The sequence below is a fragment of the Hesperophylax consimilis genome, chromosome 23 (genome assembly GCF_061612785.1).
Source record: "Hesperophylax consimilis isolate HC1 chromosome 23, BYU_Hcon_1.0, whole genome shotgun sequence".
In the NCBI taxonomy this organism is placed as follows: Eukaryota; Metazoa; Arthropoda; class Insecta; order Trichoptera; family Limnephilidae; genus Hesperophylax; species Hesperophylax consimilis.
Window position 1 is genome coordinate 29,920,643 of NC_142858.1, and position 16,258 is coordinate 29,936,900.

Genomic DNA, 16,258 nt, shown 5'->3' on the forward strand with positions numbered 1-16,258 from the left:
GTATCTGCAGACAATGAAAAATAGACAATATTACGAAAAATATTTTGTCATTGTGTATTAAATACATAATGAAATATTATAAAATGTGAAATACATTGAATTTGACCGCGGCACACCTGTGTCCGGCTCACGGCACACCAGTGTGCCACGGCACACCGGTTGCGGAGCACTGGTCTATTCTACTGTTGGACAATTGAAAAAAATGTAAATGAATTATTGTAATAATATGAAATAGAAATCAATGAGTAAATAGGCCGATGTTACTTCCCAGTCCTCCAACTATATTTACACAAAATATCACGTCAATCGGTCACTCCGTTGTGACGTGAAAGGACAAACAAATAAACACTTTCGCACTAATATTTATTTTTTTATTTATTGCATCTCACTTTACATAAATCATTTTTTTTCTCATAAATATCAACCTCACTAGGACTATAGTAGTTAAGATATTGTTTTTTATTGCTGCATAACACAAGGTAATATTGCAAAGGACTTGCAGCTGCATTAATAACATACAACGAAATAAAAACTAAAATATGTACTTGCAGAACTTAACATTATTAAATTTGATTTACTTTAAATTTAAAAAAAATTAATGGAGCTCTACAAATTAAACACAATAACAATAAATAAATAACAAAAACAAATACAAAACGACTTTTAGTCATACTTCGAAATAAAGTTGTTCTCAAACAGGATAAATTCTTAAATATTATATTTATCTCCATAATACAGAGGTTTCTTACAAATACGCACAAATATTATTATTATCATTGAAAAACTATTATTTTTCCTTAAACCACAAAATTATTCAATACCTAATATAGAATGTATATGTGATTGTTATGATATAAACGTAATTATTCAATACCTAATATAGAATGTATATGTGATTGTTATGATGAGGCAAGTTAACATAACATAGGTTTAAAAAACTAATTAATGGATTTGCAAAAATGGTTATTGTAAAAAATACACTCGTGTCTTACAGTTCTTTATGTGGTTTTTTGTTATAGCGGCCATTTACAATTTATTACGGCTGTTCAGATTTAAAATAAAATGGGGTAACCCCAAAGAAATACGGAAACCAGAAGTCATTAATTTCCAACATTGTGAGGAAAAAAGTGGTAACTTTATCAGGACAACCTTTTCCAACAGGCAACAAAATAATGTTATTGTGGGACGGAAGTTTTAATTAGCATATGTTACATAAATTGCAATGAGGAACTCCAGTGAAAAATATTATTGCTTAAAAATCCAAATCCAACAAAAATTCATGTAGGTCAACAGAGGTCGGTTCTGAATATATAAGTTTAGTTGTATATTATTATTAAAACACCCTTCCTGATTGGATTTAGCTTTTCTAGTGGTATTGTATGAACATTTTTTATGTTTTGTTATCAGAAATTTGTGAATGTAATAAATTTGATATTTTTGAGGTATAGTCAAACTTGGTTATAACGAGCACAAGGGGATTGACTAAATTGGCTCCTTTTAGCCATTAATCATATTCCAAAATAGGTTTTTTAAAAGTCGTATGTACCTACCTACATGCCCCTACTATCAATATATTAACAAAAGTACGGTACATTTTCAAAATAAAGTAGGGATTACCTTTTAAAAAAATAAATTAGAATAATACATTTATATTACGCAAATTTATTATCATTGATTGTTTTAAAGATTTCCCTTCCATGTTTCTCAATTTTTTCTTCAAAGCAATTAACACACTATAACTATCATCGCCTGGTTCAAGGCTTCCAAGAAAAATATCACTAAATTATCTATCCTATTATCACTAGCTTGTGCTTATTGTACCTACCGCTTGTAAAATCGCACTTGTCATAAATCCCCCCCCCCCCCTCTCATCAACGAAAACAAAAAAAAAATCTGCTTGTAGGTAATTATTTTTTGTTATAAAGATTATTGTCACGGCCTATTTTAAAAATAGGCAAAGCGGCCCCTCTGCTGAAAAACTTGTGTATCATAAATTTACCCATTTAGGGATGTAGGTACTCGTAACTAGGTACCTTCATAAACATATTTATTGGTTTTTAAAAGAAAAAAGAGACAGGAAAAAATTTGCAAAGTTCAAATTTCGCATGACTTTCGCAGATTTTATGACAATTTGTACCAATTTGTGGCCCCTTTGTTACTACTTACTAAGAAGATAATTCCCAACAACCCATTCATGTATTCATATAATTGTGCTGACAAAATTATTTGCACGGTATATCAGTGAATTGATCTTGTTATAGCAGTCAACAATTATATGAAGATAAGCCTTAACTAAAATATCATTTTGTAATTGCCGTGAACTCCCTATTGCCGTGATCATTATAACCAAGTTCGATTGAACATCAAAATGAACGTTGCAACTGTTTTGAAAGCAGATGAAAGACTTAATATAACGAAGCAGAGATTTTAATATAACGAATGGATAAATTCAATTTAAAATTCTGCTTTCAAAAATAGAGGAATTTTTTAACTTTTTCTTGTAAACTGTAGAAATACCACTTTATATTTAACTAAAAAAACATTTTTAATTACTAGACGTGTTGTAAAGATTACTGTCGCTTCACTTAAATCTTTCACAAACATGTAAAATTTTACGGTCAATGGCTTTTTGGAATATATCAGCGTGGTATTAACTCTTACTTACACTTCTTAAATCATGTATCTTACTGTAATACATACAAAAGGAAATAAAACGACTATATTATGAGTACCTCTCAGTTTAGTACTGAGATGACCCAATTGAAAAAGAAGTTCCTTGTGACATCACGGGCGTTTCAGTGGGCATTCAAAAATGAAAATTATTAAAACTTACTATAAATATTCTGGTATTTAAGTTATAAGGTAATAATGATAAAAAATAAAAATAAAAATTGACTGGAGTTCCTTATTCTACCTTTAAGTGGTTAATGAGCGTAATTTCAAATGATTATAATGTATTAAGGTAGCTACTCTACTAGTCTTTTCCTCATAGGATCAAATAATTAAGCAACAAATCTTAGGCATAGAATGGTTTAATGTACAACCCAAACTAGATATGTAATATCACATTTACTTATTCTAATGGAAAAATTGTAATAACTCAAATGGACGACGAATAATATGAAAGATTAACATCGCTTGACTGTTAATTCTCCAAATATTTTTTTGTATCATACTATGTACATACCTATCACACAGGCAACATAATTGAGAAATATAAACCTCCAGTGCAGTGCATAAAATAACGAAAGGCATTAAATATATTTCTTCCAAGCATTGAAAAAAGAACACGAGAAATGTGAAGTGGGCGTGGTCCTAGTCTGACCATTCTTCGCTTAAATTTCCAATTCAGTCTCTCAGTACATACGCAAAATCAAATGGAATGCAAAATACAAAAAAAAATACAATGCAGACAAAGTAAGGTGTGCTGTATATACAAGTGGCGGAGACATTGTGTGGCGTAAATTACACACAGACAAAAGGTCTATGGAGAAGTGAGTTCGAGCCAAATATCTGCCACTCGCCACTTGTGTATAAACCACGCCTTAGAGAGACACAATACGCAACGTTAATTGGATATCTCGATCTAATAGTCAAAAGGTACTACAACATTGTTTGAAGGTAAGTAACAAAAGGATAACAATTGGTTCACTGGAGGTTTTACCAGTGCAGCTATATTATATCGATTCAAACCTATAGAGATATCGGAAAGAAATCGTATTTGGCCAAGGTTTACAATGAACTTTTGCAGTTCTTTTTACACTGATCATCCGTCAAACTACCAAATAAGGTCAAGAGCTGTTGCCACGGCGAATGTGCACGGCGTGAGGTATTTGTTCACAGGGCAACAGATGCAGGCTACTTGGAAGACAGCCCAGCCCGGTTAAGTTGTGCCAACTGATTGGCCAAGCGATCCTCCTTCATTCGGCGCTTCAGTCCCAGACTTCGCTTTTCTGTGTAATTTTTCAAAAAAGTGTCTAAATCCATGTTACCGGCCAAAAACTCTTTGGCAATATTCTCCGCATCTCTATCGGCTTGGGTTGCCAGGTTATGTAGGGATTCCTAAAATTACATGTATGGTGAGATTAAATCAGCCTTAATAAGCTTAAATGTGCAACATCTGATCAATATAATCAACAATATAAAAATCTCAACATCGAACAATAATTTTTAAATAAACACTATATTTTTTAGTTTTCCATTATTTTTTACATTGTTAAGCGTCAGCTACACTACTCGCTTCGACGCTTCGACGAAGTCCTCGACGAAGTTAGCCGAAGTTCGAAGTGCGTGCCCACACACTCGTGCAACTTCGCGAGTAACTCAGTCCAGTCCTTTGACTCGGGCGCATTTACCGACAACAATCGGAAGTCGGGCGAAGCGAAGCGAAGTTGCCCGAAGCGAAGTGAAGTTCGTGCCCACACTATCGTATTCGGTCAACTTCGCGAGTAGTGTAGCTGAGCTTTTATGAGGAGTTAATGCGACCGCGTACATTCCGTTTTGAACGAGTGCGTCTTGTTTCCCCCTCCAACCCCCCACGCAGAAGTTTCAGAGAGGAGGCGTTTAGGGAAAAAGTAAATGAAGGGTTAAATGCTCGATTTAATGACCTGGAAAAGGTGCACCGTCCATGTGGGAAATATTCAATTGAGGATCATTCTGGAAGACATTGATGTGAAAAAGGACAACGCATTGCGTAGCCTTACCAACAAGACTGTAAAATGCAAAGAAGTAAGTACTTAAGTTTCTCACCACGATAGCTTTGGGAGTGTAGGCTTGGGTTAGCTTCTTGTGTTGAAAATATTTTTCTTCAAATCTCTTTTTCAATTGTGACACATGATCGATGCGTTGGTTTAATGCTTCTTTCTTCTTCGTAATTTCAATATCTTTTTCCAAATTTTCTTCTGCAAATCAAATAAAATACAACAATTATTTTCAAATCTTTATATCCATAAGTTGTTAGAACATAATTAGTAGTTTTGTGAACAGTAAACATCGCATCCAAAAACTTATGTTTTTATTTTCTTTCATTTTATACTCTTGTTCGCCAGCATATCCTTAAGAATACTGTTAAAAAATAATAGCTATTCTGGAAAAATATTACTATATACTATTATAAATGTATAAACACATTTGACGGCCGGCATAGTCCAGTGGTAACGCATTGGACTGCCATTCCAAAGGTCGCGGGTTCGAACCCGGCGTGCGCAAATAAATTTTATTTGATTAATTTGTGTTATTTCACAATTAATTAATTAAAATAATATATATTATATTTGCGGCACGTTCCAGAGTGGAAGATACTACCAGTATCGCCCTGGTGTAAGACCACCATTCAGAATTGAAACGTTGCTCCAAATGGCTTTAGCCGTGTTTAGTGACTAGATCTGAATAGCCAGGTACTTCCCCACCTTCCTCTTTCCCTTCCCCACTTACCTTCAGCCTCACAACATCCCCCAATTGGGGATGCCATAGTCTCACTGGCTCCAGACGGGAGCAGTTGGGACTCTTGTGAGGTATTCTCTATAAAAAAAAAAAATCTGGTAAGACAGTACAATTTACAAAGACAAAATTTTGCAAAAAACAAATAAGTTATTACGAAAATAGAATCAACTGGCGCACAGTGAAAATTTAGCATCAGCGATCAAGAAGTTAAATCAAAACTAAAATTTCTTCTGAAATCATAAGATTTATAAGTAGGTACGTAAATACCTACCTGCTTAATTACAATTTGAAATAAAATTTTCACTTTGTGTCAGCTGATTGTATTTTCGTAATAACAGGTACCTACTTGTTTTTTGCAAAACCATATTTTTGTAAATTGTACTGTCTTACAAGATAATGTGTTTACACGGTGTCCGGAAACTCATAGTACAAGTGGGGAAACTGGTGAATCTGTATCATTTAAGGAGTCGATTTTGCAGAATAAATTTTTTCTGGTTCCATGATAAATCAACACATCGACAATTCAACACACATTTAAAAGTGATATAAAGTCATTAGAAACGATGAAAAAGAAAATTTAAACCTGGCCTAACCTCCTTAACCCAGTTAATAAAGTTTTTATTTCATCACTTTCCATGACTTTATATAACTTTTTAAAGATGTGATTAATTATCATTTTGATGATTTATCCGGTCACCCTTTTTTCTAACATCAGATCCGATGTTGGAATTTTTTAGGTAAAATTTAAAAATAAAATTGTAATGCTCAGATCGAAAAAACAAAAGTTCTCTTGGTTTTCTATGTGATGTAGATTGACCAGTTTTCCGCTTATATCACCAGTTAATAAGTTATCATAAGTATTTTCCCCAGAATAGCTACTCATAAATATATTTGCAGAGAAATGATTTTTTTGATCATGCCTATAGACTAGTGCGGCGCAGGACAGGTTAAAATGGCCACCATCTTTAATCACATTTTCAAATCGGAACCGAAATGTAACAAACACATTTATAGAAAGACGAAATGCAAAATGCTCGAGCAGTTTGATTTAAAACAGGGCTTCAGTCAACTATCATGTAATATGTTGATTTAGAAAACACAAAATTGAAATGTTATTCCATTGAATGATATTTCTCATTTTGGATTTTCCACATCAACTGTAGCAATGTATGCAACACATAATGACCGTGTCCGTAGAAGACATTCATATTAACAATTGATACAGTAGATACAGCACATTTTTATATATCATATACATAGGCATGTAAAACTCTAAATTACGCACAATAAGGAAGTTGAGTCCATTTTTTTTTATTTTTTTTATCAATGTTCGCATTCAAACTTAAATACAGGTATTTTTTTTTTTTTAATGTTTGTTTTCATAATTAAATTAATTCTCAAAGTTAAAATTTTATTAAGCCCGCCAAAACGAGCGGAATCCGAGCGGTAAGAGGCGGGGTGTGGTGTGACGTCATTCGAACTGTGAAAACCACGTCGCTTAAGCATTTTGTATGGAAAAATTTTTAATTCTTCAACAAGGAATTCCAGTAATTTTTTTACCAATGTTAACTGTCTATTAGAATTGATGTTATTAAAAAAAAAAAAGAAAATTGATTAAGATTTCATAGTTAAATTAATATTTTAAGTTAGAATATTTGCTTTTCCCGCCCGGTACGGTACTTGTACGGTATTGCCGTCGCTACTTGTTGACGTTCCCCGCGCGAATTCAGGACCACCGCGCAGAAAAGTAAAGACCAAAAGTAAAATAACGGTTTACAGCCCAGTTCACTGTGAGACTTTTCTGGGCGGCCGGCGGCCTGAAGTGTATCACATGCTATGTGACAGGTATAATAATAAAAACTTCTAAGTTATGCAATAAACAACATATTATTATAAAGCACTATACGAATATGTATCTTTAGAAATCCATTTCATATAATAATAACAACAAATACGTACATATATTTGACAAACCCAAATAAACCTTTGGCCTATACACCTCTCTCATCTAAACCGACCATCTCTCATGTAATAGAAAGAGATGCACCATAGGTGATCCGTTGTACGTACAAGTCACGACACATGTGACGTCAGAATTCTTTCGACCAATCGTGGAGCGTATACAGTCTATTGCTATTGAATGCTTTTTCAAGAACGTTTAACTAATTCTAAGAATAATAATATAGAAATATATTTATATATTTAGAATCGATATTTTTTGATCTACATGAACATATTTTTTATAAGTCAAAATATTTTTCACTCAACTTCCTTATTATGAATAACACAATTTTTTAAATAATGGATTGTAGTAGGACATGCGCCGCTACAAAATATTCCAGAATATTTTATGTAATAAACTTTAGAACAGAAATTTGCTAGAATTTTTTGCAGTGCGATTTTAATCTTTATGCTTCGAAAACTGTATAGAGGACAAAGTCCCGCTAATAACACCTGCAATTGCATTTTTCTTCATGAATGTATTCTGAGGATTTTCTGCTTGTCTTTAATAAGTAATCAATCGCCCACAAAATTTTTATAAAAAGATGTAATATATTTTTTTACAAAGTGAAACCACGCATTCAAAAATACCATCCGCAATCCGTACAAAAAATGTTTACGCCATAATAAAGCAAAGATGAAATTAATACATACTGGTTTTCAATAAGCTTTTTTGGGTTTGGTGACATTAACCAACTCAAACGAAATGAAACGCTTTATGTGGAACAATCAAATTCATATATGAAGACAGTCGACAGATAATTTGAGAGAAACATAATGAACATACTGGCTAGAATTTCAATATCTTCCATGGCCTTATTTAAATTGTTTTCCATTTCTGTGGATGCGGGCAAACCTTCGATGAACTTATCCATGTATTCCGGGTGTTTGTACATAAGCTCCAGTTCTTCATTAGAAAGGTTGTCAAATCCAGGGACAGATGAACCTAAAGCAGAAAAATAAATATTAGCAAATCTGATGTAAATGTTGGCAAGAAGTGACAATTTAAAAAAAGAGAAGATGTGCAACAAATAGTTGTTCCTAAAATAACAGGAATTTTTAAATAACTTCGGGTCATTCAAGAAGTTTGCATTTATTCAAATCGATTGTCAAATGAAAAATTTTGGTTGGGCAAATGGATAAATATTTGTTGGGTGGAGGGGTGCGCTTAAGAAAATAGATAAATGTGATGAGAAATTTTACCTGCGGTGAGGGCTGGGGCAAGAGGGGCGGCCGCTTGAGCCGATGTGGCATTGTCTTCCACCATCACAAGGGGTGGAGGGGTGCGCTTGAAGTCTCGAATTATTGCCTGAACCACCCTTCCTAAATCAGAATGGGTTGTGAACTGAAAAAAAAAAATAATATAGAATGTCTCTTTGGGTACCCAACCAAAATTAGTATGTGAAGGGGTTTAGCCATAGACAATGAGTTTACATCGTTGATAATGACCTAATGTCATTGACAACATTCTTACGTCATTGACAATGTGCTTACGTTATTGACAGTATGCTTACGTCATTTACAATGAGTTTACATCGTTGATAATGTGCTAATGTCATTGACAACATTCTTACGTCATTGATAATGTGTTTACGTTATTGACAGTATGCTTACGTCATTTACAATGTCCTGATGTCATTGACAATGTGCTTACGTTATTGACAGTATGCTTACGTCATTTACAATGTCCTGATGTCATTGACAATTTGCTTACGTTATTGACAATATGCTTATGTCATTGACAATGTCCTTACGTCATTGACAATGTGCTTACGTTATTGACAATATGCTTATCTGAATGATGTCAAGAGTTATAGCTTTGTAACAGTTGATCAAAGGTTGAAGAATTTTGAAAAAAATTAGATTTGCGAAAAAGAACCAAATAAATACAAGATTGTAAAGGGGAAAATATTGCCAAAAAGTTTTCATTCTACTTTGTTGTCAATTAAAAACTATAGTTGCTCCACATTTAGATTACTGCTTTGTGATATTATATTCAAAACAAGCTATGAGATTTATTCTAAGGAAAGGCAAATAAGCAAAAACTAAACAAATGAGAGAGGAGCTGAATTGGATTCTAATAAAAAAGAGACTGCTATACAGGGTGTATCGGCACGTACCTGACAAACTTTAACCAGCTATTCCTTAGCACATTTTTTACTCCAAATGTGCTAAGGAATAGCTGGTTAAAGTTTGTCGGGTACGTGCCGATACACCCTGTATAATGTGTTAATTTGTGTTCATAAAATTGTAAACTTGTAATGTAAACCAAATGCCAAAATACTTTATGAAATAGTTTTTAATGAAAATATACATAAATATGAAACCAGAAATATAAATAGAATTAGATTGCCGCAAATGAGAATCACAGAACTGCTTAATATATAGAGGACTAAAAATGTATGATGAAATGCATGAAAGTCTGAAAAATAAATGTATTTAAAAAAAGTTGTTACGCTTACTGTAAAAAATTATTTTGATAAACTCACTCAATAAATAAGTAAAGATTAAATTATTAACAGTTAATAGATTGAAAATGTAGATAAATGCAAAGAGATAGAGTATATGTAGATAAATATAAGAGATAGTAAGGAGAATTATTACAAAAAATTATCTCGTAGAAGTCTGGGATGCCTCAGGAAAACATTGAGTCAGACAATTATTATCAAGAGACATAACATTAGATTATCCTTTAATTGCCGACGTGGGCGTTTTTCACATGGCACGCATACATTTAATCCTATATTTCCCTCTCCTTCTGTCCTACCAATCCCTCCAAGTACCTTCCTAGGATCTTTTGCTCTACCGATCAGTTGCGTCGTCCGCACAGTGTTCGTCGTATGCAAAACGACTCGTCTGGTCAGCAATAAAGTAAGTATTTACTTGCCGTCACTAAGACAGGTTGTCAGTATTAGTGTGATTCTCTCGTAGAAACTTACAAGCGTATAGTCAACAATAATGTGTAATTTTATACGGAATAAACACAGGTGGCAAGGGAACTTGTTTTACCTCAATTTAAACAGAGAGTCGGTCAAGACAAACCTCCACCACCTCAACCAGAATCAATACGTAACGAACCTGCTGTGACTGACAAGAAGAACTGTTCGGTATGTCCATATCAATTCAAAAGACGCACGCGTTTTGCGTGTTGGTTGTGTAAGAAGCCCATATGCCTGGGTTGCAGCAATATTACATGTCACCGTTGTGTGCTGAAATTCACCTAATTGGAAGCCTGCATGATTTTTTTGGTCAGATTTATAGTTGGTGTTTAGTTTTATTCACTATTTACTTGCACATGCAAAAATTGAAGAAACCTTTTTTAATTTTGAATATTTATATTTTTTTTAAATAAGAAACAAAAGCTTTTTAAATTTATTTATTCTGTTGTGTATAAATTAATAAAGTTCCTCCTTCTGATTTTTTTTTAATTTAGTTTATTTTCAATTCTAAAATTAATAAAGATATCTGGATAAACATTTTGAACAGATTTATTAATGTTTGTACAAAATTTTGAAGGCAGTAAGTGCTACACGAATAAACCTGTCCCTCGGGCGGGTCCTCAGCAATAGTGTACTTACTAACCCACGTCAACAGTTAAAGGTTATGTGTGAGACAAGAGACGATTTATAAATATAATTACAGCAAGGATTGTTGACGAGGCAAGTTTGTGTGGAGGTACGTGCTCTTGAATGGTTGTAAGTTAGTTGACAGTTCAGCGCTTCAAGCTAAATAGGCTTGGTTTCGACTTAATTACTACAAGAAACAACTATTTATGTCAGGGGAAATGGTAAAAGATCCATTAAAGTTCCATTTCTTTACAATCGAAGTTAAGTTTGAAGGTTAGGAAATGTGCATAAATTATTACAATAACCTAAAAACCTATTTTGTGTACCGACAGTTATTGAAACTAAAAAAGTCGACTTACATTGAGCAAACCAGGAGCCCCGATAATATCTCTAGTGTTTGGTGTAATCCACGGATGGGACACCATGGGGTTGACACGTAATATGGGCTTTTCATTGGGGAATTCAGGTCCCAGCAAAACTTCGATACGAATCTGATTGTCCCCTGAAGTGAATTCTACTTCATATTCACTGTTTTCAGTGACCTCCACAACACTGAAACAAAAAGCATGAATATTGCATGAATGGTAAACATCAAATTGCGCCAGGGGTCATTCGACAAAGCTTTTAAATACGTAAATAATAAAAAATGTATATTTACCAGTCATTGAAGATCTTCAGTGTATCGATTTGACGTTTACGATCTCGGGATTCCATGTTGTTGTAAGTCCATACCATTATTGCAAATCGAGGATTATCAGACAGTTCGTGCACTTCAAAGAAGTTTGTTTAAATTAATCTTATATAGCGCACAGCACAGTTAATTTCTCGCAACAGACGGACTGAAAACAATGACTAAGTGAGTCAAAAACTGTCAAACGGCTAAAAATTAAAAAAAAAATAGTGAGATATCTTTGCATAGATAACAGAAATATCATTCCCATAGATAATAGATTTTATTTTTTCATTACTTTTACCTTTGCATGAAGTTAGAAGGGAGTCGCTATATGCACAGCGACTAGTCGACAGGGGGCGTGGCCAACATATCCGAGCATACCCGAAGTGAAGTTTTTCGGCGCTTTATTTGAAATTGGTTCTCCGCTCAGATTTTTTTTGTGACGTCACGGCCGAGCATTTCCGAATATTGCCGAGCAGCCGATAGCTAATTTTTATCTTTCGTTAAATACGATTCTTGCACCTTGATTTCATTTGGTTAGATTACATTACTATAGGGCCAATATCATAAAGTTGATTCCAAAGCCTTTAAAGACTGTTCGGTATGGCAACCACATTCTAATTCCTGCAAATATAATTAACTTTTGGACAATAAAAGACTTGTGGTAGACCCTATGTTCAACTTTTGTATAGATTCGTACTAAGCCTATATATACTCAAAGTATCTAATATTTTTACATTACAAAACAGTACACCCATGGGAAAGTAAAACTAGCATTATTTGGAGTCTATGTGAAAATTTGGATGCCATATAGCATGTTGAAGGATAAGTGAGCAATGAAGGAAGTCGGGCAATTCATTGATTCATATTTGATATTATTTTATTAATGGAAAATAATACATTACACCACACAAAGGAAATATAAACATTGAGGGAACAAACCCCTTTAAAAACATGACAGGTAAACCCTGAATTGAGCCGATCAGGTTCTGCCCCATCCTGAAATTTATGTTTAATAAATTGCTCCAACAATAGAGACACATCTCGTACCGAGGAAACTCCAGCTTCAACAAGCCTGTTGATCTCCTGTATCAGGTCAGGATGAATTTGTTGGGTCATCTTGGCCGCGTCTCTGCTGTGGTTGTGGCTCGCTTCTCCGGTTGCCGAGACGTAATAACGTAGCACACATTTAGGTGGGCTGGTGGATTGAAGGGCTGCCTTCACTTGTTTCAGAATCTGAAAACAAGCCACAATGTTTTACTATAAATAAAAATAACAGAACCCTACAAAAACAGTAATTATTGGTTTGGTAGGCAGTAAAAAATATAAAATAATATTTTCAACAAAAAATATCTGATTTCCTGAAGGGCACAGGGAAGTATGCTTCACACCTTCTATTTTGCAGTGTTGAGGCCCTGGGAATCATATTTCCGGCCATGGTACTGTGCTGACATCTACCATGGCAGCACAGTCAAATTCAATAGATAAGAATGTTGAAAATGTGTTTAAGTAAGCGATGGGAAGTTGCGTATTCCCACCACATTTCCTTTTAAACAAATTTGTGTTGTAAAAAAAGGTATTTGTATAACCTTGCATCTAACCAGTGTTGTGTAGTATCTAGATACATTTTTGTGTATCTGTATCTAGCTATATTTTTATAACTGTATCTGTATCTAGATACATTTTTACTAGTATCTGACACCTCAGATACTTTCAGATACTTTATTTTCGAAGTGAACTTCTTGACCGATTTTCTCTAGTTAATTTTAAAGTTTTCTCACAGATTCATGACACAGATTCAGCTAGTGGGTACTTTTGTCCATCTAGTGTATAATATTTTATAGCAGTTTATATACATGCATTTTAGGGGTCCTAACCCAAGTAACCGAGTACCCGGGTACCCCCGTATATAAAAAAAAATAATTTAAAAAATAAAATAAAAATAATGAATAATATATTTTTTTTAATTTTCCATCAGAACCCAAAGTAGGTAATCAAGTTGCACATAGTTCACGTATTTTTTTATTTATCCAAGAGGCGTCGGGTACACGGGTAGTAATATACTACCCGGGTACTCGCGAGAACCCCTAATGCATTTATGTTATCACCGCTTGCAGGCCAATTTGCCAATATCTTTTAGGGCAACGAATAAAACAAGCAAGTGTAAATATGTAAAATAATCACAAGCGTTTACGTCTACCATCTTTAAGAAATTAAAGTAATCGCTGTTTTCGATAATATATATATTTTTATAAGTTTTCCCCCAAAAAAGAAGAAATGTATCTGAGTATCTGTGAGATACTTTTAAAAAGTATATGTATCTAGATACAGATACAATTTTACAATGTATCCTGTATCTGTATCTAGCTACAAATGTTGCCAAGTATCTGTATCTGTATCTAGATACTTTTAAAAAGTATCTGACACAACACTGCATCTAAATATAGTGAAAACATTAAAATAATGTTATAAAGTGATTGCCCATGTAGGGATAAGCAGAGAAAAGAAACTATCATACCTTCGTTTTTGCTCTTTCTGCAATTTGAGGTGGAACAGAAAATTCTGGAAAATATTTTATTTGTTTCACTCATCATTGCGAGACAACCAAGCTTCTTGGAGTCCGAAACCCGGAACCTCTTCTTCTTATGGTTTGGGTGATCAGCCTGAAAGAACAATTCAAGGTATATGGTCTAATAGGCTTATACGCATAAGACGCCTATTATTTGTGCGGCAAATAAATTGCCCATGGTTAACTTATTTGACGCAGATGATTAACTTTTACAAAAGTTGTTAGGGCCTTTGCAATGTTGACATTAGTATAAAATTACAAGTATGCTTATAATCCAGTGTGATGTGAATTAAAATTGTGAAATAAGATATAGCTGCAGGGGCTTTAATTAATTTGGCACTTTGAGCACGGTCTTCTTTAGACTAACACGAAATGAGGACGTGTTACGAGTCACGGCACACTTTTTAACACACAAAGATGAATTGTGATTGGTGTGATTATCGTGTTAATCTAAATGCGACGGAGCTCCAACTGCCATCTTAGGAAGGCCCCTGGTGTAATCTAGTCCTAGCTTACCTAGGCCCAGGCCCATCGCTTTTATTTTTATTTTAAACACATCACCGACGATACGGTGATCATTTTGGGGTTATAGACATCAATCTTGGACCACCGAGTCCTCGGTGCTCTGTCAATGCTACTATTGAAAGACGAGGGGGAGTAGGCCTAGCTGATGTGGTTCAAGGGTGTATTAACATACCAATTCAACTCTGTCCTTGCTGTTATTTGGGCGGTGTAGTCGGGGGCCTTGGGCGCACTTTCTGTACGCATTCATACCGAATTTAAATGGCATCCCAAAGAACTCCACTGTAGGCGGGCAGAACGTGTATACTGCATCTGAAAGATTGGAAATGTTAATTTAGAATAACTCGTAAATATCAGCAGCTGCTTATGAACTGAAGAAATGGGAAGGCCTACCCTAGACGAAGGTTTAGAACTTACCTCCCAACTTCTTTTTCATACTGTCTCTCGTTGAAAAAGAGTGCCCTAACGCGTTCACAGAACACAGACATGCTTCATAATTTACTTCATTGTCAATGTATCCACTGATAACATAACACCCGTCTCTGAATTCTTTTTGAAATTACTTAGCGAAATTTCTAAAAGACGGTCTAAACCGGCACTCAAAGACGCCATTTCTGATGATTTCTGACGTTTCGTTTCACCGCCCACCGCGTTTCACTGATTCTGCATCACAGGCATAAATAAACCACCCTCATCACAGGCAGTGAGAATTTCTCACCTCTGAGAAACAATTTACTCGGAACAGCTCGGGTATGCTCGGATATGTTGGCCACGCCCCCTGTCGACTAGTCGCTGTGCATATAGCGACTCCCTTTTTAGAACCATTTACCTCACAAAGCACTCTCTTTAGGGTGAATTGCCTAATACAAAAAAAAAACATTTACCTTTGTGGGTGGGTACCTACTTGGTAAAAGTACTAACCGCAAAATAGGCGACTATTTTTTTAATATTTCAAAATTTTTGTGTTCTGTTGAAAATGATTATGTAATAAAAGGAAAATTGATGGATTATTATGTATAAGAAAATCAAGGCTGTATGTGAGCATCATAATTGCATTGTTGTAATAAATACCTTTGATTCGAATGCATAGAAATAGAGACCTATCCATCTATCAATAGTGAGCAGTATTGCCAACGAAGGCGATTTATCGCCATTTAGGCTACTCAGAACGAGAATCGGCGACGAAAAAATCTAAAAGGCTTTTTTTTTTTTTTTTTTTTTTTTATTTTTTTTTTTTTTTTTTTTTTTTTTTTTTTTTTTTTTTTTTTTTTTATTGTTTTTGTGTTTAATTCGTAGAACTCCATTTAATTTAGATTAAATTTGATAATATTATTATTAAGTTCTGTAAGTATAGTATAGTAAGAAATAGTATAAAAACGTCGTCTCAATGTGGACTAACCACAGTTTGAAAATGGCCTTGTAAGCCGAAACAGCTGTCACAATAATAAAAAACTAAAACACTTGCAGAACTTAATAATAATATTA

At 34.2% G+C, this 16,258-nt stretch overlaps 1 protein-coding gene across 1 annotated transcript; it reads right to left on the reverse strand.

Moving 5' to 3' along the window:
* Positions 1 to 231: 231 nt before the first annotated feature.
* Vsp37A (Vacuolar protein sorting 37A) lies at positions 232 to 11,875 on the reverse strand. The gene is made up of 6 exons (XM_089645672.1): positions 11,668 to 11,875; positions 11,369 to 11,561; positions 8,647 to 8,788; positions 8,231 to 8,389; positions 4,750 to 4,901; positions 232 to 4,062 (listed from the first exon to the last, which is right to left on the reverse strand). The coding sequence occupies exons 1-6, from the start codon at positions 11,742 to 11,744 to the stop codon at positions 3,859 to 3,861; spliced, it is 927 nt and encodes a 308-aa protein (XP_089501798.1). The 5' UTR covers positions 11,745 to 11,875; the 3' UTR covers positions 232 to 3,858.
* Between the last annotated feature and the right edge of the window lie 4,383 nt (positions 11,876 to 16,258).